At 53.6% G+C, this 22996-nt stretch overlaps 1 protein-coding gene across 1 annotated transcript in view; it reads right to left on the minus strand.

Annotated features, from left to right (window-relative positions):
• SCN4A (sodium voltage-gated channel alpha subunit 4) overlaps nucleotides 1-21682 on the minus strand; it is a 34210-nt gene extending 12528 nt beyond the window's left edge. The window contains exons 1-15 of the mRNA XM_075116849.1: nucleotides 21395-21682; nucleotides 20978-21096; nucleotides 19927-20016; nucleotides 19111-19239; nucleotides 18886-18977; nucleotides 16879-17187; nucleotides 15060-15123; nucleotides 14591-14732; nucleotides 13519-13731; nucleotides 11388-11543; nucleotides 11017-11140; nucleotides 10037-10275; nucleotides 8094-8267; nucleotides 7427-7783; nucleotides 3882-4310 (exon numbers count right to left, since the gene is read on the minus strand). Of these exons, the coding sequence (XP_074972950.1) occupies nucleotides 3882-4310; nucleotides 7427-7783; nucleotides 8094-8267; nucleotides 10037-10275; nucleotides 11017-11140; nucleotides 11388-11543; nucleotides 13519-13731; nucleotides 14591-14732; nucleotides 15060-15123; nucleotides 16879-17187; nucleotides 18886-18977; nucleotides 19111-19239; nucleotides 19927-20016; nucleotides 20978-21096; nucleotides 21395-21658 (2901 nt within the window). The 5' untranslated portion in view covers nucleotides 21659-21682. The remainder of the gene's footprint in view (nucleotides 1-3881; nucleotides 4311-7426; nucleotides 7784-8093; nucleotides 8268-10036; nucleotides 10276-11016; nucleotides 11141-11387; nucleotides 11544-13518; nucleotides 13732-14590; nucleotides 14733-15059; nucleotides 15124-16878; nucleotides 17188-18885; nucleotides 18978-19110; nucleotides 19240-19926; nucleotides 20017-20977; nucleotides 21097-21394) is intronic.
• Between the last annotated feature and the right edge of the window lie 1314 nt (nucleotides 21683-22996).

Raw genomic sequence — 22996 nt, forward strand, 5'->3', positions numbered from 1 at the left:
TTAGGCTGAGGTTCACCCAAGTTCAAAACCTGCATCCCAAACATCTCTCGCAGGCTCCATCCCGCACCACAGCTCAGCTTGGCTGGCTTCCCAGACACCACTCAGCAAGGCCTGGAGGGGCTGATAATGAGAGAAAACCCTGTCAAGTCCCTGGGATTTCTTTCCTCCTTTTTTTTTTTTTTTTTTTTTTTCCCCTTTGGCTTTCTGAGAAGACCTGCAATGCTTGAGGAAAGAGAATTCCCCAGACCTGCCTGTCCTACCTGGGAGCAGGTATGATCTTGGATGATCTTGGATGGGCATCTCCAATGCAGGATGGCATTGCATGGGGAGGAGGTAATCCTCCCCCAAGGTTGCTAGTGACTTCGGTAGTGAATAAAGTAGCTACTCCATCCTCCAACAAGCCAGGGAAGACCCCCTAGGGTAATCTGAGGCACTGCCGTTGCCTGCAGCTTCAGTGGCCACAGCCACATCAGTAGGAGATGACATTGCTTTGGGGGACCCTTACAGCCTGGCTACTGAGTGCTGGGGACGTGCAGGGCACTGCTTGGGGAGCAGGACACAGCAGTAGCAGCAGCATGAGCTGGTGGCTCTGAAGGAGCAGTGGGACCACCCTCCGCCAGGGCTGGGGAGGGACAGGAGGGGCAGATGGATCAGGAGACCTCAGCAAGGAGCCAGGCAAGCTATGGCCCCAGGGAAGGACACACAGAGATTATCTGCCTCCAGGAAAAATCTTGCAAAGACACAAGGTGGGGATGAACCAGCACGGTCACCCCAGAGATCGGGGGAAAGGTGCCCAAGAGGTGCTTGGCAGCCTGGTGTAACCCAGGAACTCTGTGTACTGGTGCTCAGGGCAGGTCCTGTTGGATGGGATGGGGATAACCACGCTGATCCCACCCCATGGTCCCCAAACCCCATCTCTGGAGGCTCCTGAGCCCCCACAAGCCTGTGACCAGCAGGTTTGTAGGACAATTTCCATAAAACACCTGGGAGAGCACCTCCAACCTGCCTGGGTGTTTCCACCCAAATCCATGGCTTTCCCCATCCTTGCCAGCACTGGGCATTGACATTCACGTGCTGCACACCCCGACTCAGCCTGTGACCCCCAAAATTCACAGCACTTGGCAATACTGCTGTGATGCCCCACAGCCCAGAGCATCTGAGGAGACACCACCCTGCCCGGCAGGATGGAAGTCCGAGGCAAAAGCCCCTGGGAAAGGCCCTGAGCCACAGCACTAACTCTTTGCACAGCCACACACCAACACTGCTGTTCCTGTCACCTCCTCGCTGCTTTGTGGTGCAGAAGATAAATCAATCATAAGATGCAAAAGTGCTCGAGGAGAGCAGCCACACTGCTGCCGTCATCCTGCCGCTATCATTTCACCCTGTAAAATATCTTTGCCTGAGAAGGGAGCTGCTGTGGAAGGGGAAGAGCATTTATCGTCATTTTCTGAGCAGCCCAGCCAGAGAAAACCCCCCCAGCTTGCAATTGTCACTGGTGGCCTGTGTCCCTGATGCGAGGTGGTGTTCTGGGCTTTGGCTCCATCTGGAGCTAATTGACGGCATGTGAACACAACAAGCTAGCAGCAATCTTCCCCAAGGACCAGCTCACAGCTCCCACCAATTTGCACCCAATTTCTATTTACTAGAGAGTGATTTCAAGTGATGACCGCCAGCCCCTTGCCCACCCTGCCTGTTTGGGCAGGGGCCGGTTTGTTAATGTGTCCCCCTGGTTTGCACCTTCGGCAATGTTCAACTGAATTTAGCCACCAAAACCATCAGCGATGATGGAGTAAACTGGTATTTAGTGGCTGAGAGATGCTGTTTGCCCCCAGCACACACCGAGCAGCCAGGGATGGCTCTGAAAACACAAGCTCGGTGCAGGGCGTTGGAGCGGGTGCCACTAGATGTCAGCTGAACACAGCCCCAAAACGCCGGAGCCGCGCTGGGACACGTCCATAATTGCACACTGAGGTTTCCCCCATCCGCCAGGAAGCCCATCGTGGTGGCAGGGAACTGAGGGCTGCGGGGACCCCCACAGACCAGGCTGGATGTGTCCCCCCACAGCCGCTGGGCAGCATTAGCTTTGCCTCTGTGCAGCGCAACCACACGCCCATGTGCAATGGCATGGCCTGGGTGTACTGAGGATTAGTGCCACTAGACTGGACTTATAGTAGGAAAAATTCGGGGAGAAATGCCAACTCTCAGCCCTCCTGCTGGCAACGCTCAGGGGACCAACAACAGCAACTCCCCTCACCCATTCGCTTCACCAAAATGCTCCAGGCAAGTTTGTCCCTTCTGAGCACAGCGTAGCAGCACCTTTGCAATGGGTCACAGCCAGCCACAACCTTTCCTGACATCTTCCTCCTGCAGCCCCAACTGCTGAAAACAGCCTGTTTTCCCAGCTAAAAAAAAAAAAATTGATTAAAAATAATCAGAATTGTCCCCTCTTCTTGCACTGTGCCCCAAGCGAAGCCAGGTCCCTGTCACTGCATGGAGCTGCACGGAGCCTGCAGGTGGATGGCTCTGGGGTTTTGCGAGTCCTGGTTCATTTTCCAGCCCTTCACTGGGCTCCCTGTGCAATCACAGCCAGGCATTCATCAGCAATGTTGGCACCCAGACTGCTCCACTGCCTTCTGCCCCAGCACAGCCCCCGAGCAGGACTAGCTGGGCCAGAGCTTCCCAGAGGCTCCTCAGCTCCTGGGCAACACGTTTGCCATCAATAGTCATGATAAACCCCTGGGTCAGAGCTGTTACATTATTCATACAAAATCTCTTTTCAGATTGTTGTAGTTACAGAATCTCAGACCGGTGGGGGTTGGGAGGCACCTCTGGAGCTCACCCCGTCCCACCCCCTGCTTGAGCAGGCACCCCCAGAGCAGGGGCACAGGGCCGCGTCCAGGCGGGGGGTGAATGTCTCCAGGGAAGGGACCCCACAGCCTCTCTGGGCAGCCTGTGCCCCTGCTCTGGCACCCGCACAGCGAAGGGGTTTGTCCTCATGTTCAGGGGGAACTTCCCGTGTTCCAGCTTGTGCCCGTGGCCCCTTGGCCTGGCGTTGGGCACCACTGAAAAGAGCCCGGCCCCATCCCCCTGACACCCGCCCTTCAGGTATTTATAAGCACTGATGAGATCCCCCCTCAGCCTTCTCTTCTCCAGGCTGAACAAGCCCAGGTCTCTCAGCCTTTCCTCACAAGGGAGATGCTGCAGACACTCCAGTTGCCTCTCTCCACTGCAACATCCCCAACTGCCCTGCATATTCCCAGGACCTCAATGCAACCCCACTGCGAGCTGCGATTTCCCACCAGACTATCACCCTCCTTTCTGTGTCCACTTAGGTCTTCCCAAGTTTCTTGTCTCGCATTGCCCAGTTGTGTCCCACGAGCCCTGACAGTCCTCTTCATGCCTCGACACAGCAATGCTGACATCAGCTGTCTCGTCAGCTTTGGATCCAAAATGCATCGCTTCATGTTCACTTGTGCTAAGCTCCTCCATCTGATTTCATACCCTCCCCAATGATGCTGAGGCATTAGCAGTGGATCCAATGTTAGTGCCATCAGCAGATTTCATGGCATCAAATTCCTCTGGAAGATCTTTAACCCCAAAATGAGCGCTTCAACCCTTGCACCAACCCTGTGGTGCAGTGGGTCGCCCTCATGTTAGCAATAACCTCACAACCTGACCCAAACCAGGCAAAACCCCTGCTTGGACCCCACCACCTCCAGCTTACACTGGGAAATGCCAGGTTGAAAAACCTCAAGTTTGGCTCATGCCATGCACTGTGGAAAAGCTAGAAGTAACCAAACCCAGCATAATTCTTTGGGCAGCACAGCAAGAATGGGTCAGTCCCAGTTTTGGGTTGAAACCCTTCCACCCACCTTTCTTACCTTGGCATCTTCTGTGTCAGACTGGGTGCTCGTCTCCTCGTAGAGGTCAGACTCCTCCGAGGCAATGGGGACTTGCACCGTCAGGTTGGGGTTGTTAATGAAATTCATGTGGTCCAGTTCATCCATGAAAAAATGCTCTTTGCTAGTGACTCCGTCCAGGTACTCCGACTTGGGCTCCTGGCCAGTGTCCAGGTGGTTTAGCACAGAGTTGTCCCTCTTACTGTGTTCTTGCTCTTCCTCTGGGGCCACCTTCTTCCCCTTCCACAGCCTGCGGAGCAGCATGAGGACAGAGGCCTTTACAAAGTTGATCCCCTTGGTGATCCTGCCAATAGCGATCTGCAAATTGTTCATCTCTCCATCGTCGTCAGATGCCGCCAGGCTATCAGCACTGAAGGAGCTCAGCAGCAAAGCTAAGAACAGGTTCAGCACCTGGAGGGGACAAAAGCAAATGCCAGCACTGACTTGTGGCACCAACATCGCTCCCCCAGGTTGGAGCAGCAGGGACCAGTCATGGCCATGGAGAAGACCCGTATGTTGACCATGCCATGGGAGTCCCTCCTCCTGTTGCCCAACTCAGGGGACTGTGGAGAAGCCAACCCCTTCTCCTGGAGGACATAGTCCTCCTCCCTCCTGTGTGGGCTGTGATGCCCTCAGTGTCATGCCCGGCTGCTTGGGTCTTGCTGATCCATTTGCAAGTAATGCCAATCATCACTTCAGCCCCTCTCAAACCACCTCCCCTGTGGGTCCATCAGCATATCCCTCCCTTCTCTCTCTGGGAGCTCTTGGCCTGGCTGGTCCCTATGTGGGACTCCCCAAAGCCTGTGGTTCTCCCCACCACCCATAAGGATGCCACTTAGCTTCATCCCTTCTCTTTGCAGGGAGAAACCTCCTGCTTATTGTCCTCCCTGCTGCAAGTCTTCCTCTCCTCTCTGCTGGCTCTGGTAGGTTAGACACCCAGTGATCTCCTGAGGGTCTCCAAAGTGCTGGAGCCATGTAGGAGCCTGACCCACAGCCATAACCTCATCCCTTTCTACCAGAGACCGCTCTGCTCTGGGGAGAGTGGCATGTCATCTCAGCACAAGTCAGTTCATGGGATGCAAACACAATGTTCTATATAGCTCTGAGCATGGGCTCTCCCTTCCTTCCCCCAGATCTCTCCTGCTTCCCCATGCCCAAAACGTGACTGGACCCAGCTGCAGCCTCGCCTGGCATGGGTGGACTCACTGCATGCCAGAAACCCAGAGCAGCTCACGAGAAAGGGAGCAGGACAGGTTCTCTGCAGGGTACGGGAGCATCGGCAGCACACAGACATGCACTTGCTGCGCAGAGTGGCCCATGGGCCAAGCCCACAGCTGTTGATGTTTGTGCCTTTTTATGCCAGCAGCGTATCTGAGAAGGGAATTAGCTGCTATTCAAGGTCACTGCTGTTTTCACATGGCTCATACCATATGCCTTAAATCGCATCTTTAAATAAATCCCTACTATCCCACCAGTTTAATACTTATGTTAAGCACCAATTACAGCTAATAGTTGCTGCTGGCTCTGGTTTTTTTGGACAGGAGTCTATTACCTTGTCACCCGACTGACTTCCTCTCTTTTCCCTTAATAACACCAAAGGAAATGCTCAAAGTGTCATTAGCAGTAAAGGACGACTGACCGTCGCCTTATTCCTCTGCAGGGGAAGTGGGGAGAAACACACACCTCCCTGCAGCCGGGATGCTCGGGAGGCTGCTCGGGACAGGCTCCAGGCCTCGGAAATACCTGAGATGTGGCCAGGACAGCCTGGCATAGAGGATGAAGAGGGCAGAGAAGGCTCTGTAGGTGGTCTTGCACTGTGTTTCTCTACTTAGCTTTAAATGAACCCTGCGCAGCAGCACAGAGCACAGCAGGAGCTGCAAAGCTTGCCCGGAAAGCTGGGATGCAATCTCAGGGAGGGCTATGCCTCTGGGAGGGCTGCCTCAGGCCCCACCAGCTGAAAATTGTACTGTCTCCAGGGAAGTCTCCTGGAGGGGTAGATGGGCTGTCCTACTCCAAAAACTGGCTCCAGAAGAAGAAAGGTAACCAGAGCCCCTTTTGGGGAGGGTCTTCAGGGAGCCCCAGCTGCAATTCCCAGTCTCTAACTCCTGCACTTTCTGCAGACTGTTTTGGAGACGCTCCTGCTGCTTTTGGGTGATTTTCAGCCTGATTCAGCATTGCAATTCAAATAAATGAGCTCTCCCTTGAAAGGTAGCGTTACCAACTGTTGCTGACTACTGGGTGATGGGCAGCCTGGGGGGACATCGGGCTGTGCCCCACCACGAGGCGATGCATGCACATCTGCCCAGCATCACCCAGCACAGACCCCAGGACACCCCAGTGTGAGGTCTGCAGCCAGCGCAGCTCTCTGTGCTGCTTATGGGGGCCAGTTCAAAGCCCCAGATACCTCGCATGAGCCAGGGAAGCCAAGCAGTACTCAAATCCCAACTTTCTGCCTCAAAGTAAGACACTCCAAGCTGCCCTACCCCTGACCTGAGCCATGGGGTGGTCTGGGTTTCTCCCCAGAGCTGCTTTCACCCCTCTGGAGAGCTGTGCCAGCCCGGGCCTGGAGCCGTCGTGGGGAGGGAGGCGTCAGCAGCTCCCTGGGCAGATAGTTTTTCAAAGCAAATTCCAAAGGGCTTACACAACCCCGGCAAGTAATAGGAGTGATTCGGCAAGCCGCCGCGCTTCCCTCCCCTGCCTTGCTCCTTAAGAAGGGAGAGCAGGGCCCACAGAGCCTGGAAAACAAGCTTCAAAGCCGCCAGCAAGAGGGTTACCAAGTTTAGAAAGGATTTCACGCTCGCCTGGAACTTGCAGACCTGCGGCGCGGGCAGCAAGCAGCTCGGGTTAGCGGGGAGGGCAACAGGCAGGGAGGGAGGGTGATGGTGACCAGGGTTCACCAGGACCCAGGGGAAGGACCCCCCGTCCTGCGGAGAGGCCATGCATCCCCAGGATGCCAGTGGGACCATGGTGAGGGCTGGGGATGCTGGGGATCTGCAAAAGTCTTTCAGGGTGTTCCGCTCCCAAAAGCAGCTGGGAGCAAAGGGCCAGTCGTGGGGTGAGGTGGAGATAACACTGCCTCCGTCCCTCATCGCAGGAGGGTGAGAAGTGGGGGAGGAAAGCCTGAAAAGCCCTGTAGAGAAGAAGGGGCAGCTTGAAGATGAGCTCTCTTTTGCCCCAGAGTTGCTCCTGCAACTGCCTAAAGCCTGTTGTTAAATTTCCGTGCCTCGGTTTCCCGTTCTGTTCCTGATCTAGTTTCAGCTGAAGGTCCCTCAGAAATTGCTTTTTACCCTGCCTTGCACAGAGGCGGCCACACAGCACATCCTCACCAGATCAACAGGAGGGAGGTCAAGCCCTTTGCCTGTGTGCCTGTACAGCTCCAGCAAGAGCAGCCTACAGGCATAGCCCTGTAGATGAGCTGAGCTGGACAGCTGGCCAGTGAGCAAGGGGCAGAGGTGTCCCCATGCCACAACGCTCTCTGACTTGCCCCCCACCTTTCACTGAGGGTCCACCCCAGCTCTGAGACTCACCACGAGGTTCCCGATGACCATGACCATCATGAAGACGATGAGGCACATGGTCTGGCCAGCCACCTCCATGCAGTCCCACATGGTCTCAATCCACTCCCCACAGAGGATGCGGAAGACGATGAGGAAGGAGTGGAAGAAGTCGTTCATGTGCCAGCGGGGCAGCGTGCAGTCGAGGGAGATCTTGCACACACACTCTATGTAGCTCTTCCCAAAGAGCTGCATCCCCACCACAGCGAAGATGAAGACAATGATGGCCAGCACCAGCGTGAGGTTCCCCAGGGCGCCCACTGAGTTGCCGATGATCTTGATGAGCATGTTGAGGGTGGGCCAGGACTTGGCGAGCTTGAAAACCCTCAGCTACGAGGAGCAAGGAGACAAGGCGCTGATTTGCTTAGGGCTTTCATTACCACAAGGTGTCAGCAAGGCCGAGAAGCTGGGATTAGACCTTCGTGTGACAGTTTTATTAAGGCAGGAGGAATTAAACACTCAAGTGCTTTGCAAAGAGCACAGACTATGACTTCCCTAAATATTTAGCTTGACTGTCAGCGTTATCTTTAACAGGGGACAAGTTAGTGATCGCCATAAAGGAGGTTGAATGAGCAATTCTCCACCCTGGTGGCAATTGCATCCAAAACCCCCCAGCACATCTCGTCCCCACAGTACGTACCAAGCGGAAGGAGCGGAGCACGGAGAGCCCTTGCACATTGGCCAGCCCCAGCTCCACCAGGCTAAGGGTGACGATGATGCTGTCAAAGATATTCCAGCCCTGCTGGAAATACTCGTAGGGGTCCAAAGCAATGAGCTTCAGGACCATCTCCGCCGTGAAGATCCCTGTAAAGACCTGTGGGAAACAGCACCCCATCAGCTTGCTTGAAAGCCAGTGCTCGGCATGGGGTGGGTAGCACCTCTCATTTTCTGGGGTCTTCTCAAAGTGTTTCATCCCACTGGGTCCAGCCCTGGTTGAGAACAAGCTCCCCAGCTGCTGCTCAGCGTGGCTTGTGGAGGCTTGTGGGCACCGATTGCTGCTGGAGAGACTTGGCAAAGGTGCATGTTGGCAGGTGGAAATTAAAAATGAAAGCCTCTTTGGCAAAGGGATGCCCTTCAAATGACTGTTGAATCACAGGGATTCCCAGCACTGGGAACTGGGCTGCTACTGGGATGCCCCTGCCCCTCCCCAAGCCCTGAGAAAGCTGATCTGGCTTTTACACATTACTCTTTTCCTGGGACTACAACAGTGCTGTGCATTATCACATTACTCTGGAGCAGGAAAAGCAACGTGACAATTAGCATCCTTGATGCAATTTCATGACACAGCATGTGCAGAGGGGGCCTGGTGACAAATTCTGCCCTGGATGCGGATTGTGTTGGAATGCACAGGTCCTTGCCTCTACTTTGCAGGGAGATTTCTGCACCGGCACCCCCAGGGGATGCTCCCCGACATGGCCCTTTGCATGCCAGCCCATGAATGTTCCCTTTCCTGCTCCTGCCAGCTGATCCCGGCACTTACAGCCTGGTCATCTGTCTGCCTGCAGCAAGATGGGCAGCAGGCGCTGCTGCTTTCATCTCAGGCACAGACAGGGGGAAAACCGTGGCTCAGTGGGAGCTGCTTCTCCTGCTCCCATCCCTACCTGGCCCTACCCCAGCATATCCCCCCGGGCCCCTGCATTGGGGTGGTACCTGCAGCCAGAAACCACCGCTGGCCCGAAGGAAAAGTTGGACCTGTCTTTGCAGCGTGACCGTGCTTCGAGCAACAGCCGATTAATCCCCTTGTATTTCCTGAATGAAACCAGAGACAAAGCAGCTATGTGCTGAGCGTCATCCTGCCCACCCGGGGCTTGGGCGCTGGCATGTGTCACTCCAGTGCGTGCACAGAGAGGCCCTGGCAGGTGCTGGAGCAGGGCAAGGTGGCAGGAGAGGAGGCAGTGAGCTCTCCCATCCCTTAGCCGCATTTCCCAGAGCTACCAGTGGCCTCCTGGACTTGTCCCACCAGCAGATTGCATCAAGCTGAAAGCCATTTACCCTGAGCTCCAAACAGAAGCAGCCACAGCTGGTTGCTAAATACAGGACAGACCAGATTTGCAGTGATTTCACTGGGAAAAGATCTGATTATTATTATTTAATGCTGCTAGCACTGTTGCCTCCTGCTCTGTGGGGACCTGTTTGCTCCCAGCATCTGAACTGGTCCCCACCCCGTGGCCACCCAGCATCATGAGGACGCTGTGGTGTCAGCCAGGGCTGGCAGCAGCTCGTGCCTGGCCCTGGGTTGCAATGTAGAAGATAGCTCAGGACAGCTCTGCAAGGGCATGGCCACACTGGCATCACTGAGATGCACCAAGCAAGACAGAAGCTGAAGCAGGAGGGGAGCAGGGGGTGATGGATCCCACCCCCATATCACTTCCCTTGATCTGAGCCATTCTGGAGTCCAACCCACCACAGGGATGCTGTGATCAGATCCCTACAGGAACTTCTCAGCAGCCAGGACGTATTTCCAGGCATGCATGCATGCTGTTCAGGTGACACAATGGCAGTAGGGGGATCTGCCCACCAGGGTGAATGGTGTGGCTGCTGTGGCTCTAAACAGGGAAGGACGGGATGCCCATAGCTGCCTACCAAGTTTCCCACAGTCAGCACGTTCTCAAACTCCTCCGTCATGGGGTAGTGCTCCATGGCCATGAAGACTGTATTGAGCACAATGCAGATGGTGATGCCTAGGTCCACGAAGGGGTCCATCACCACCAGCTTGACAAACTCCTTCAGCTTCAGCCACAGAGGACAGCAGTTCCAGACCAGGAACATGTGGGCAAATTTGTACCACCAGGATGGGCACTTCTGGTGAGCTTCCTCCAGCTCTGAGGGAAGGAAAGAAAAATGGTGTCAGTGTAGGCTTATCCTGTCCTCCCCTGCATGGGGCAAGTGCTAACCCACTAGGAGAGACCTGTCCTGAGGTCCTGAACCAGCCCTAGACCATCTATGAGTTTAATGTGGGGGCTTAAAGGAAGACCGTTCCCATGCCCAGGCACAATGATGGTGCAGACCTTACCCTCCAAACCCGAGAGGGATGGAAAGGCAGACCAGTCAGGGGACCGTGGGTCCAACCCTGCTCTCGGCACCTGGGCAGGATTTGAGGTGTTCCTGCCACGCTGAGGTTGTGGGGACATCCAAAGGAACTGCTCTAGGGTGGCCAGAGGGTTTGGTGCCCATTCTCGGGGAGGGCAGGGCTGAGAAGCCTGTTATTGCTGAGTCTATGGTACTTCTTGCTGAAGTTGAGACAGCAGCTCTTGAGAAGCCACTCAAGAGCTCCCAGTTGGCTCTGGGGACTGCTGTAACCAATTGCAATTCCATGCGTTTGCAAGAGATATTGTATTATTGCCTCCAGGTGTCATCCTGGTGAGCTGGGATGAAAAGCCTTGCTTGAGAATCACTGCAGTGCACTGACCCCATAGGGGGACCCCAGGACCAGAGTCATCCCTTGCATACGGCTGGAGATTTAGGACAGCTGCTATCACTGGTGTGTGCCAAGCACCCCAAGCCCACCAATACGCGACAGTTGGGCTAAACACAGCCCTCACCCTGGCTGGGGAAGGACGTACCTTCCACAGTGTTGGAGATGACACTGATGGCACTCCCCACTCTCTTCTCGAGGCCTGGCCCGTCTTGGTTGCCCACAGTGAGGTGGTTGTGGTCTGATTTCTCCGGCTCATTGGTTGGGTTGAACTAGAAGGAGGCCACAGGGGATGAATGCAGAGCGCTGCAGGATATTTAATACCCTTAAAGATAGGGCAGGCAGAAAAAAGGGTGTGGTCTGGAGAGGCCTTGGGGTGCAAATTGGGAACTACAGGTGGGCTGCAGAAAGGCTCATAGGACCCGACCCACAACAAACTGGGAGCAAGCCTGACCCTCCACCTGGGTTTGTTGGGGCTGGCACCCTCAAGGGATGGCAGAAACAGAGCCAAGCACGTACACCAATCACTGTAGCAGACCGCTCCAGCACGACCTTGGGTACCACCTGCCCGTTGCAGTCCTTTGCCTTGTCCTGGTCACTGTTCACATCCGAGTCGTGCTCCTTCTCGGCCACGCTGCTGCGCAGGGAACCACTGCTGGACTGCCGGTCCTGCAACTGCAGCAACCCACGTCTCCATCACCCGCGTGTCCGCAGCCATCCGGAGCTTCCCGCAATCGCTGCAGGGCACCAGGCGAAGGAGGGGGATGAACCGAGCCCCGGGGCCTGGGCAGGACTTTGTGACTCCAACGCCTGCTGCTGCAGGACTTGGGCAGCAAACTCAGATCCTCATGAGCAACAATGAGGGACAACAGTTTGCAGTAGCTAAACAGAAGTTGCAAGCCTTTCCTTTTCACTTGCACACCCCACCGTACTAAGCTCTGCCCAGCAGTATTAGATCTGCTCAGATTTGGTCAGGGTGAATAATTCATAATGACAAAACTACGCAAACCTTCTAATTTCTGTCTTGCAGGAAGCTTTAATCTTTGAAACATGCTTTCAACCCAAAGGGGAAAGAAGCAAAATCTTCAAGGCTCTTGCTGAAATGCAATGTCCAAGACTTTTGGACTTGCACTGAATTTGTGAATGTTTGGGTCAAAATTTAAGATTTTTTTCCAAATGCTGTTTTCTTAGGTTTTCATTTGCACATGCAATAATTTATTTTTTTCTTTCTTTTGTTTCTGACAGTGGTATTAATATTTGAAGTTTACACACCCTCTGGTAACACTAAGGATGCCACAGTGGGGTGGGAACCTCTCTGTTCCCACTGCACATTGCTGAGATGCAGCACGGTTTCCACGCTTGACCACTGGATATTAAATGGATCTGGGCACCCATTTCTTGTAGGTGCTTTGCCCTCACTCTCAGCCTTATTCCCTCTGTCTTCTCTATTTCTCTAGGTATCAATAAAGAAGTATCATCCCTTAATAAAGCCTTTGGGCAACTCACTGGTTAATTTGCTCAGGGAACTGGCCACGGCACCAGCTCTGTGCCCAGCCCTGGAGTCCCCATCCCTTGGGCAGGGCTTGCTTAGACCCATCCTGGAAACAGCAGCAGCCAGATAAAGCAAGCCACTTCCCCGGAGGATGTTGTGGCTCAGCACAGATAAGCAATGAGAGATAGAGGCTCTAGAAAGAGGAAAACGCTGGTTTGTGTCTCTCTCTATATGTGAGGAAGCTGGTCTTCTGCCCAGACTAACAGATTTGCAGGGATGTTTCCCGTGGGTGTTGCTGACACTGGCCAAAATGATGACTAGAGATGGAAAATGTCTGGGCTGCAGTATTGGACATCACAGAAGCTTTTGCCCACATTTTTTATAGGTATATTGTGCTGAAAAGAGGCTCCCAAGGACTGGAAAGTGGCAAGGAAACACCTCAGGACTGCAGTGGGTGGAAATCAGGCAGCTTAGAGATGCCAACTCAGAGAAATATCAGTGCAGACTCTCTGCAGCATCAGGCGTGCATATCTGCTCATGTGTGGGGTACAGCAGTGGTGCCAGACGCCGAGATCTGTGCCTCAGCTCCTGAAAGGACACCCAGACCTCCCCGGGCGAGACGCAGGGTCTCTCGAGCCCTCTCTGCTGTTTCCAGTCTTGGCCAAAAGCAAATTGTTTCCTAACGCATTTAGCTTTGCTGCAACTGCCCAATCTTCCCCGAGTGCTTCTTCTGTACTCTGATCATAATGTGCCTGTGCAGGCTCTCCGCCAGCCTTCCTGCTCTTGATGGGCTGCAGGAAGAGATACTGTCAGTTCTGGTGCCTTTTATGCCTTGTTTCTCACCTCCTGCTTTCAAGCAATACCGTACCTCTGTGCTGCACCTCTCTGCTGCCTCCCAGTGCTCCCTGTGCTGGATTTTGGGTGTGGAAATGAAATCTTTTCAGCCTTTTTTCCCCCCCAATCCACGATAGTATTTCAACTTTTTGATTCAGCTGTGATCCCCAAAATAGTTACTCAATTATTATCTCTGCTTACTATGGACCAAATGGGGCTTATTCTTGGATTTTACATAGAGGCACCACCACATATGTCGCTGCCTGCCCTTTTCTCCCCCCATTCCTAAGGTGCCTCATTTTGGCCTCTACACTTCCCACCAACCATCTTCTCTTGCTCCTCTTGATGCTTCTTCAGCTGCTCCATGAGCTGCTGAAATTCCTCCTCCTTCTGCTGCTCCTCCAGCATCGTGGCGTCGTTTTGTTCTGCATAAGCCATGGCCACCACTGCGAGGATGAGGTTGATGAGGTAGAAGGAACCAAGAAATATAACTACCACGAAGAAGATCATGTACGTTTTCCCTGCTGCACGCAGTGTCTGTGGAAAGAGGAGGCACGGGCTGTCACAGCACCTCGGCATGATATCGGTTTGGAGATGCTTCCAACAAAAAGTCTTGTACCAGGGCACCCCCCAATTTGTGGTAGGAGTACAATATTTTGCTCCCATCTTCCCCAAGGGCTGGTCATTGCCCAGTTGACCTTCCTGCAGTCCATGGCTTGGGGTTAGGACTTGTGTGAGACAGCCAGGAGCAAACCCAGGCACGCTGCTCTGTGCTATCTGGTAGCCCAAGGGCTGCAAGCACGTGTGGAGGCAGGACCAATATTTCCTCAGAGACTCACTTTGTCCTGACAGGGGCTGATGTCTCTCACCCCCCATCTTCTCAGGTCTCAACCCTTGGGCCAAGAGTGGTCCTTTTCTAACTCTGGATCTGGGCATAATCATTTCCAGAGGACACAGGTAGACTTCAGACATTGGCTTGCTTTTTTTCTGAACAGTCTCTGGACCCAGGGTCAGCTGGGATTTTATGGTCTCTTCAACTCCTCCCTGGAGGATGACTCAATGCAGGGGACAAGTGACCTAGATGTAGCTTTTCCCCCTTACCCTCTTCCCTTAGTTCAAGCTAGAGATGTAGTAGATACTCTTATAAATCCCTGATTTCCATGATACAGCTGACAGCACTGCTGAAGCACACCTGGGATTTGCCCTGGAAAATACGCTGCACTGCTCCTGTTGGGAAACTGGATCGAACCATGCCCTGTCTGTGATAATCCTGGTTAGATCCATAAACCACCGGACAAGGTCCCACAAGTTTCCTATCAAGTGACTTTTGACCTGTCCTAGACCAGGGACGGACATTGTAATGAGAGGAGCACAAGGACAAAAACTTGGTGCCTACCAGCTGGAAGAGGTTCTCCCAGAAGTCCTGCGTCATGAGGCGGAAGAGGGCCAGGAAAGCCCAGCTGAAGGTGTCGTAGCTGGTGTAGCCGTAGTTCGGATTCCTCCCTGCCTTCATGCACTGGTACCCTTCAGGGCACTTCCTACCAGAGGAGCCACGGGGGCAGCCGGCATGAGCCCCCGGCGCTGCCCCTCCTGCACCCGCCGCGAAACGCTCCATCCCTGGAGGTGCTGAGATGCTTCAGCAGACACCCCCCCTGCCCCAGGCTGATACAGTCGGGATGCCCGGACCATTACTCCCTCCAAGCTGACACAGCTGGGATTCCCAGACCATTCACCTGCAAAACCACATCCCCAGCCCCGGTCCTGTCCCATCCCAAGCATTAGTGGTCCCACAGGCTGCACTGGCTGCCTCATCCCCTCCCGGGCAGCCAGAGGGCACCTCAGCCACCACCGTGAGCTGCACTCACCCAGCATCGCTGCTGTTCCCGCAGAGCAGGGCGTCAAGCGCTCCCTCCAGAAAGTAGAAATTGGCTTTGCATTGGGGAAAGAGCAAGACAAAAAAAAACAACAACCAAAAACAAACAACAAACGTTGATTTTAAAAATCTTGGCAGCTCCTTGCTGTCAGGGAAATTCCCCAAATCCCAGCATTGGGCACTGGGCTATCTCCTCTCTGCTGACTTTGCTATTTGCATCGAAATCCTTGGCACTAGCTCAGAGAGCCCAGGGCATTGTTTTGCCGACCCAACTAGGTGGCTCCCAAGCCCATAAAGTGTTCTGGAAACAGTCAGGTTGGCCAGGGTCAGGGCTCCTGGGAAGGTGGGTTAACACGTGGTCAAAGGACCGGGGCTGGTCTGTTTTTCTGGGAAAATGTACAAAATAGCAGGGCATTCCCAGGAGTACTGAGCATGGGGGAATGGCTGGGGTCCCAAAAAAGCCTGGGGAAACTGTCTGCTGTTGCCTTCCTCCTGCTGCTCCCATCCCAACCAGCCCTACCTGGTGGGGAAACCCACCCTTCTGACAGACCAGGGGTCCTTAAAGCTCCTCCTTACAGCCTGAGCACAGACCCAGAGCCACAGGAGCTGCCATGCAGTGCCACCACAGGCCACCTGCCCCCAGAGACACATAGATGAGCACCTGGAGACACCCACCCCAGGACATGGCAGAGGGCAGCTGGACCCTATCCTGGGCATCACAGGAATTTCTGGAGCTTCCTCAAAGCATCCCTGGCTCTGCCTGGCTTCTCGCCACCAGGCTTTTATTTAACCGACATGGGCTCATCGAGGAGATGTCCCACTTGTGAAACTCCAGGCGATATGTTTTTGGCCTGGCCCCAACAGCTGTTAACCTGAACGCATGGCTGCGGGGTGCTGTTGCTATTTGCACTGCACTCATTAGATCCTATATATTGAATTTGCACCCCTACCAAGAAGCCTTCCTGTAATTAATGCCAGAGCTACTTGTAAAGTTGGGCAAAGCAGCTCAGCCGAGATGTAACCCGACCTTCTGCTGAGCTCTGCCGAGTGCCATAAATGAGATGTGAAGCATCCCTGTGGAGCGCTCCACCACCATGCAGCTCTTCCAGGCAGATTTTCTGAGATTTTTACATTTTCATGGAGTTTAAAATCCCAAAACCAAAGAACAAACAAAAAACCCACCACACTTTTTTTGGGCCAAACTTGTTTCAAAGAGGTGGTAGGAAATAAACTTGGAGACCTGTCCGAGGGTCTGTGCTTGATCCCACCTCTCCCTCCTTCCCCTCCTGTTTGCTGTCACAGTGTTGCAGGCTTGCATGCAATGCTTACTGGATGTAGTGGTACTTGGGGAAGGACCCAGCTATGATGCAGCAGTGAAAGTGGGTGAGAAATGTCATTCCAGCATCCTTCCCTCTGGTTTTCCACCCAAAGTCCCATCTGCTCCTGGAGGGTTTGATCTCCCTGCCGAGACCAGCCAGATGGAGCAGCTGTTCACCAGCACCCACCCCAACCGGGAGCTCGTGCCCTCACTAGCAAGTAGGAGAGAGATGGAGACACTGGTTTGTCCAGGCCTTCCCATGGTGAAACCTTTCTGGTGGAGTTTAGCTTGCCCAGGTGGACTGCATTTTCCCTGGCAAGGAGGATTTGATGCCATCTGTCCGTCCTGCGAGTATGCACAACCCCTGCCTCACCCACCGGCAAAGCGTCTCGGTCTGACTTGGAGGGAAGGAAATGGAACCGGCAAGGAGCAGGAAACCGAGGAGCATATCAGAGCGATGGGTCAATGGAGGAGGGGATGCATGAGTGTTTACCTTCATCATTGATGTAGGCCTCGAAATCAAAGGTGCTGTTGCTGGTGAAGTTGGTGGTGAAGTTGCTGGCAATGCCATCAGTGAAGTTGCCGTAGAGCGTTGCATTGGCCAACATGTCGTTGTCCAGCCCCAAGTCCCCCAGCAGGGTGTCGTTGAGGGGGGGCCACCGCACGCACTTCTGCCGGAGGTTCCCCATGAAGAGCTGGAGACCAATTAGGGCGAATACGCTCAGGCAGAAGACGGTGAGGATCATGACATCCGAGAGCTTCTTCACTGACTGGATCAGAGCCCCAACGATCGTCTTCAGCCCTAGGGGGGAGGCGCCACTACTGAGCTAATGGCTCATTTGCTAATTGTGGAGAACGTGCTATGGCGTTCCCAAAAGGTGCTGGATCTGGTGGGGACATATGGTATTACCAAGTTCACCCCGTGTGCTCAGACCCCCAGCTCTGTGCCCCATGTTGCTTCCCAGCTGCCCCTCTGTCCCCACACGTTGCTGGGCAGCATAAACCCTTCCCCCCAAACTGTCACCCTTGGATCAGCACCAGCCAAGCCTCCCCAAGCCAACCTTAACTTGGGTATCACAAGACAAAGCCCATCCCAGCCTGGCAGCCATCAATTCCTTTGGCTTTATGTTTTCTCCAGATGCCACAATCTGACCTTTTTTGGCCCAAACCACTGGCATAGACCACTTTGCTGTGGCACATGGAAAACCTATTTGCCAGCCCAGCTGGAAGATGCTGAGCACTGCTTTCAGAAAAACCTCCGTGGTCCAACACCCCCACGCGCTGCTGTCCCGTGGGTGGTTGGGAGCCCAGTTGGACCCTTCAGCCTGATCCCTTCAAGCTGGAGAAACCCCAGTGCGTCCAAGGGAAGGTGACGAAGCGACATCTGCATTAAGCATTGGGATTAACTTTTCTCTCCCCTAGCATCACCATTTCCTCTGCAGAGGAGGCTCATTCACAGATCCTCAGTGTGCTTTTGACATGGAGGATGTCATTCCCGTCACCCAAGGTCTACATGGATGATGGGTGATGCCGGGACATCCTGACGTTGATCTTAAAAGCAGCTCTGAGCACAGAGCTTTCTCATGCAGAGGCAATTCTCCAGAGACACGTGATTTTTAGCCCTGTCATCATGCCAGTTCCCCATCTCCCCAGACTGTTTAGGTAAAACCCTGCTCTTCAAAGGCTTGTCTATGTTGGGAAACTGCTGAGGACAGCCATTCTAAACCAGCTTATTTTTGCAACTGCTATTTCTGCAGAACCTCTTGGGGGGATGTCATTCCAGAAAGAAGCAGCAGCTTAAGGTTTGCTAAATGTAGTTTTTAGCCTGTTTGATGGAGGCAAAAAATGTTCAGATATGAACCGTAAAGATCTGGAAACTGCCGGGACACACAAATTTATTCACCACAAGAAATTACCACTTTCAGTTCAATCTCATGCTTCTTCAAGGGGTCTGACATATCAGTTCTGTGAGCTTGCACTAGGTGGTCCAAAGGAGGGTATTGATATGACACCAAATTTAGGGAACAGCCACCACAGGCTGGATGTTTGGGGCAATGTTAAACACTGACCACGTGGCTCTTGCAGTAATACCCATTAAATATCTCAGCCTAGCAGCAGAGCAGTCAGCAGTGGGACAAAACTGAGTTTATGGCTCCAAGGACCAAGCAAAGCGTATTGGTTAACTGAGCCCATAACACAACATGAGCAAAAGCCCACTTAAGACATCTCCAAGGAGCCCTAAAAACAGCATGTCTGGCTCATCAGGGACTTTCCCTGGGAAAACAACCAAGTGAGTGCAGCTAATTTCAAGATGTAAAATCAGCAGGACCTGACCTAAAGGCTGAATTATATGGAAAATTATTTGTAAGTATCAAATACCTTATTTCTTCTGTTTTCTCTCAGAGTCCTCAAAAGAAGAATGAATTGCTGTCAATTGTGGGAAAACCTGAGCTCAAGGAAGGGGTTGGTATGGAGAGGAGACCCCTTCTTTAAGTCCCACCTGGTATCACAGTGATGGTTTTCAAGGCACGGAGGACACGGAAGGTTCTGAGAGCAGAAATGTTCCCCAGGTCCACAAACTCGGTAATGTAGCTGCAGGACAGGAGAGGAAAGGGCTTCAGGGGCTCTGCCAGGCACCCACCCTGGTGTTTCTCAGTCCTCCTCCCCGGGGTCTCCCTGGGCTTGCAGGTCCCCTCCTGGCCTCTCCCCATCCCACCAGACTCACGCCATGGAGATGACCATGAAGTCCAGCCAATTCCACGGGTCACGCAGGAATGTGAAATTGTCGATGCAGAAGCCTCTCGACAGTATCTTGATGAGTGACTCGAAGGTGTATATCCCAGTGAAGGTGTATCTGAAATGGGAACTGTGACTCAGGGGATGCTCACCTGGGTCCAAGGGCCAGCTCAGGATGAGGTTTTGTCCACCCCTGCCAGCGGGACCATCTTGGGGAGCTGAATTTGGGGGCTCACAGTCATGGGCTGCTGGGTGGTTGGGGTGCTTTGGCACTGGGGAGGTTTTCACCTCACCTCATAAGGCAAGTTGGGACATCTTGAGGTGCTAATCCTTTTGGTGACTATTCTGCAACAACTCTGATCCCTGCTGATGTCCCACCACCACCACGCTCTAAAACCCTGCTGAGACCTGATTGTGCAGAACCACAGCAGAAAATGTTCGATATTCCCCTTCTCACCTGGGGCTGGTTGTCCATCCTCCTTGGACTGGTGGATCTGCTCAGCCTCTCCAGACTATCACTGCTGACCTGACACAACCTGCTCTGCAGTGGTCTCCTGTCACAGGGACCCCACCAGATTTTGGGCAGCTCTGAAACACTCCCACTCTTTGCAATGCCTAATGCAGAGCATGGACATCCCTTCTGAGATCAAGAGGACCACCAGCATCTCCCAATGACACCTCTCCTCCTCTGAAGGATGCCTGGATCCCAACACCCATCTCTCAGCCTTGATCCTGTCCCTCCTGAGGATGGCCAAGCTGGGATGGTCCCCATGACTGTGGGAGGTTGCGGGAGGCAGGGACTTACTCTACGTTCTTGGACCACGCCGGGGGGTTGCTCAGCGTCATAAATACGCAGTTGGTTAAAATCGTGATCATGATGAACATGCTGAATAATTTAAAACCTGGTCAAGGAGAACTGCTTTTGCTGTTGCCTAGAATCACCCCTTCTTGGGGTTATGAAGCCAAGCACCCCTACTCCTCTTGTCCTGGCTCCAGCCTTGGTCCCGCTCCCTGACCTGCTCCTCCTGCAGCTCTCTGCTGACTCAGTCCTGTGCTCACACCTTAGTCCCCAACTCCCATACACGGTCCTGGCCCCTGCCCTCCCTTTCTGCTCCCCTCCCCATCTCCCTGGTGCTCAGTCTGCCTACCTTCTTGTCCCCTGTGCTCCTTTCTCTCCATCACCCCAGCATACAGCTTTCCCCACTTGTCTGATCCCTCTGCCACAAACACCCCCTCTTTTTCCTCCTACCTCCTGGCCACCAACCCCTGCTGCCACCAGAACCCTGCTGGAATCACTTCCCACCCATCCTAGTGCCCCGCTTGCTCTTGGGGTCCTTTCCCGTCTTTCCATCTCTGCTTGTCTCACACCAAAAGCGCCAGCACTGCCCAAGTTGCCTCCTTCCCTGTACGCCAGTGTCCTGGTTCCTCTGCCGTCCCCCTCCCAAAGCATCCTTTGAGTTCCCCAGTTCACCCACTTCCCAGATCAGGATCCCCTGACCTGTAAACATTTTCCTTCCTTTCCAAGTCTCTCCGTACCTCAGAGACCATGAACCTCTTCCTAGGAAGCTCCACCACTTAAGTAAGTTTCTACCTTTTTCCAACCAAACTGATTCCTCCCTTCTCCAACTAAGACTGAGCTCTTGGTGCCACCAAGGTGCCCAAAGCCACCTTGGGAAGGTAATCAAAGCACTAGGATGGCTGGGCAGTGGCTCCTGGCTATGGTGGAGGACAGCCCAGGAGATTTTCTCACCACACCACCATGAAACACTTCTCCCAGCCCTCTACCAGGGCTGTCTGTGCTCTGAGCATCAGGGTTTGACCTGAAAATGGGTGAGCATCACAAAGGGCAAGGATATGAATGCACAAGCACTTTGATGGCTCCTCTACGAATGGGGTGGAAGGGCCCTAGCAGGTAGAGGGCAGGGGTCGCCGAGAAGCGGAAGATGGACTTCCCTTTGTTGAGCACTATGAATGTCTGTGGAGAAAAGAGAGGAGGGAGATGGGTTAACCCTTCTGCATACCCCCAAAACATCAAGTGCTGCCATTAGAGGCGAGACCTCTATGCGTGCTTTGGATCTCCAAATGCTTGGGACTTTGCCAAGGAACGGATACTCTGCACTGGAGGAAAAGCAAACACAGCAGTCTGGGGCCAAGATGGGCTCAGACGAGACCCTGGGGCATAGTGAAAAGAAGAGGAGGTCTGTGCTTTGGTCTTTTTCTTGGGACTTCTATCTAATGCCAAGTCTACCCATGGGCTAAGTTCTGCCCCTCACCTTCTTATCCTTATAGAAAGGGTCCAGGTCCTCCAGGGGGGTTGCGATGAGCTCCAGCGGTGGGTCACCATAGATGAGAGGCAGGTTCTTGCCAGCTTCCAGGTCACTGCTGGGCTTGATCTCCTCTTCCTCAGGCAGCTCCACTTGCTGCCGCTTTACCTTGAGCGCCTCTGCCTCGGCGATGCGCTGCTCGATGGCAGCCAGCGAGGCGGGGGTGAAGGGGCGGAGGTTCTCGGGGCCCGGGATGTGCGGCAGGCCAGCCATCCTCTCATTCTGCTCCCGGGACGCCTTGCCCAGCCTGCTGGGGAGAGGGGGCCTGAGAAGGCAATGCCAGCTGTTGCTAGTTTGGGGCATTTTTTTCTCAGCCCTTAAAGCCAGGTGATGACAGGATCTTGGTGGGTTTTTGCAAACAGGTTTATTGCAGAAATATTAAACTTGCAAGAATGGTTATTATGCATCGGTTGCTTGCAGACAGAGCACACCGTGTGCTCCTTCTCCTCCCAGACCCCCATTCAGCCTCTGATCAAAAAGCACCATCAGGTTGAGCACCATACGAACCAAGCAGCTGTTGCCCCTCGCACCAGCTGGCTGTTGTTAGACATGCAATTTCACAACCTAGACAGGGTTGTTCAACAAAACAAAACACCTTCGGCATCAGCGGCAGCGCTCCAGCTGTCTCCCCTTTGCAATATGCTGCAAGGCATCGGCAGCTTTCCTCCTGCACCTTGTGGTGCTCAAAGCAAGAGGTTCCTCAGCCAGAGGAGCTCGGTCCTTCAGTGGCCATTTCGCAGCACCCATCTGTAGGAAACACGAGTAACCTGCAGTGGAGGATGGCTCTGCTCCCAAGAGGAAGGGGTTAAATCTTGTCTTGAGCCCAAAAGCAAGGCAATAATGGCACTTTCTAATGTTACAGAGATCAGGATGACTCCCCAGACAGGAATAGGATGGGTAATCACTCAGGAGAGATAAGGGTGGCTCCACTGAGCAGCAGAACAACAAAAAGGCTTGGAGAGAGCAAAGCAGGGATGAGACCAGAGGTTGCACCCAGACGAACAGGCTGCCATACCCTGAGCAAGGCCAGAACGCCCGGCAAAGGCTTCCTAGACGCCACAAAGGTTCCTGCTTTGAGTCACCTTCCCTCGGCTTTGCCTTGATATCTGTTTGACCCGTAAACACCAGCTTGTCTCAGAGATGAGCCCAATATACCATAACACTCGGTCCTGCTTTGCAGGGATATCGGGATAGATGCACCTCTGTGCCTCACCCACCCCAGAATGAGCATCCCACTGGCAAGCAGTGACTCCTCCATGCACCAAAGCATTACATGATGCTGCTAGGCACCTGCCCCTGGAAAAGGTTTAGGATCAATACTCCTCACAGCCCCAGCCCCACCATGCTGAGAGCTGGAAACCTTCAGCCCTTTGTAATTAAAGGAAACTGGACATTTATAGCCCTGATGGGAAGAGAGGCTCTGGGAGCATAACAGTATCGACACGTTCCTATGGTGATTATAAAACCAAGTGATAAAAGCAATGGCAAAGGGAGGTATTGATTTCAAGCAGCACAGGATAACTGCATTTTAGAAACCACTATGCTCCCTCG

This window comes from Phalacrocorax aristotelis, chromosome 23 (assembly GCF_949628215.1).
Source record: "Phalacrocorax aristotelis chromosome 23, bGulAri2.1, whole genome shotgun sequence".
Lineage (NCBI taxonomy): Eukaryota > Metazoa > Chordata > Aves > Suliformes > Phalacrocoracidae > Phalacrocorax > Phalacrocorax aristotelis.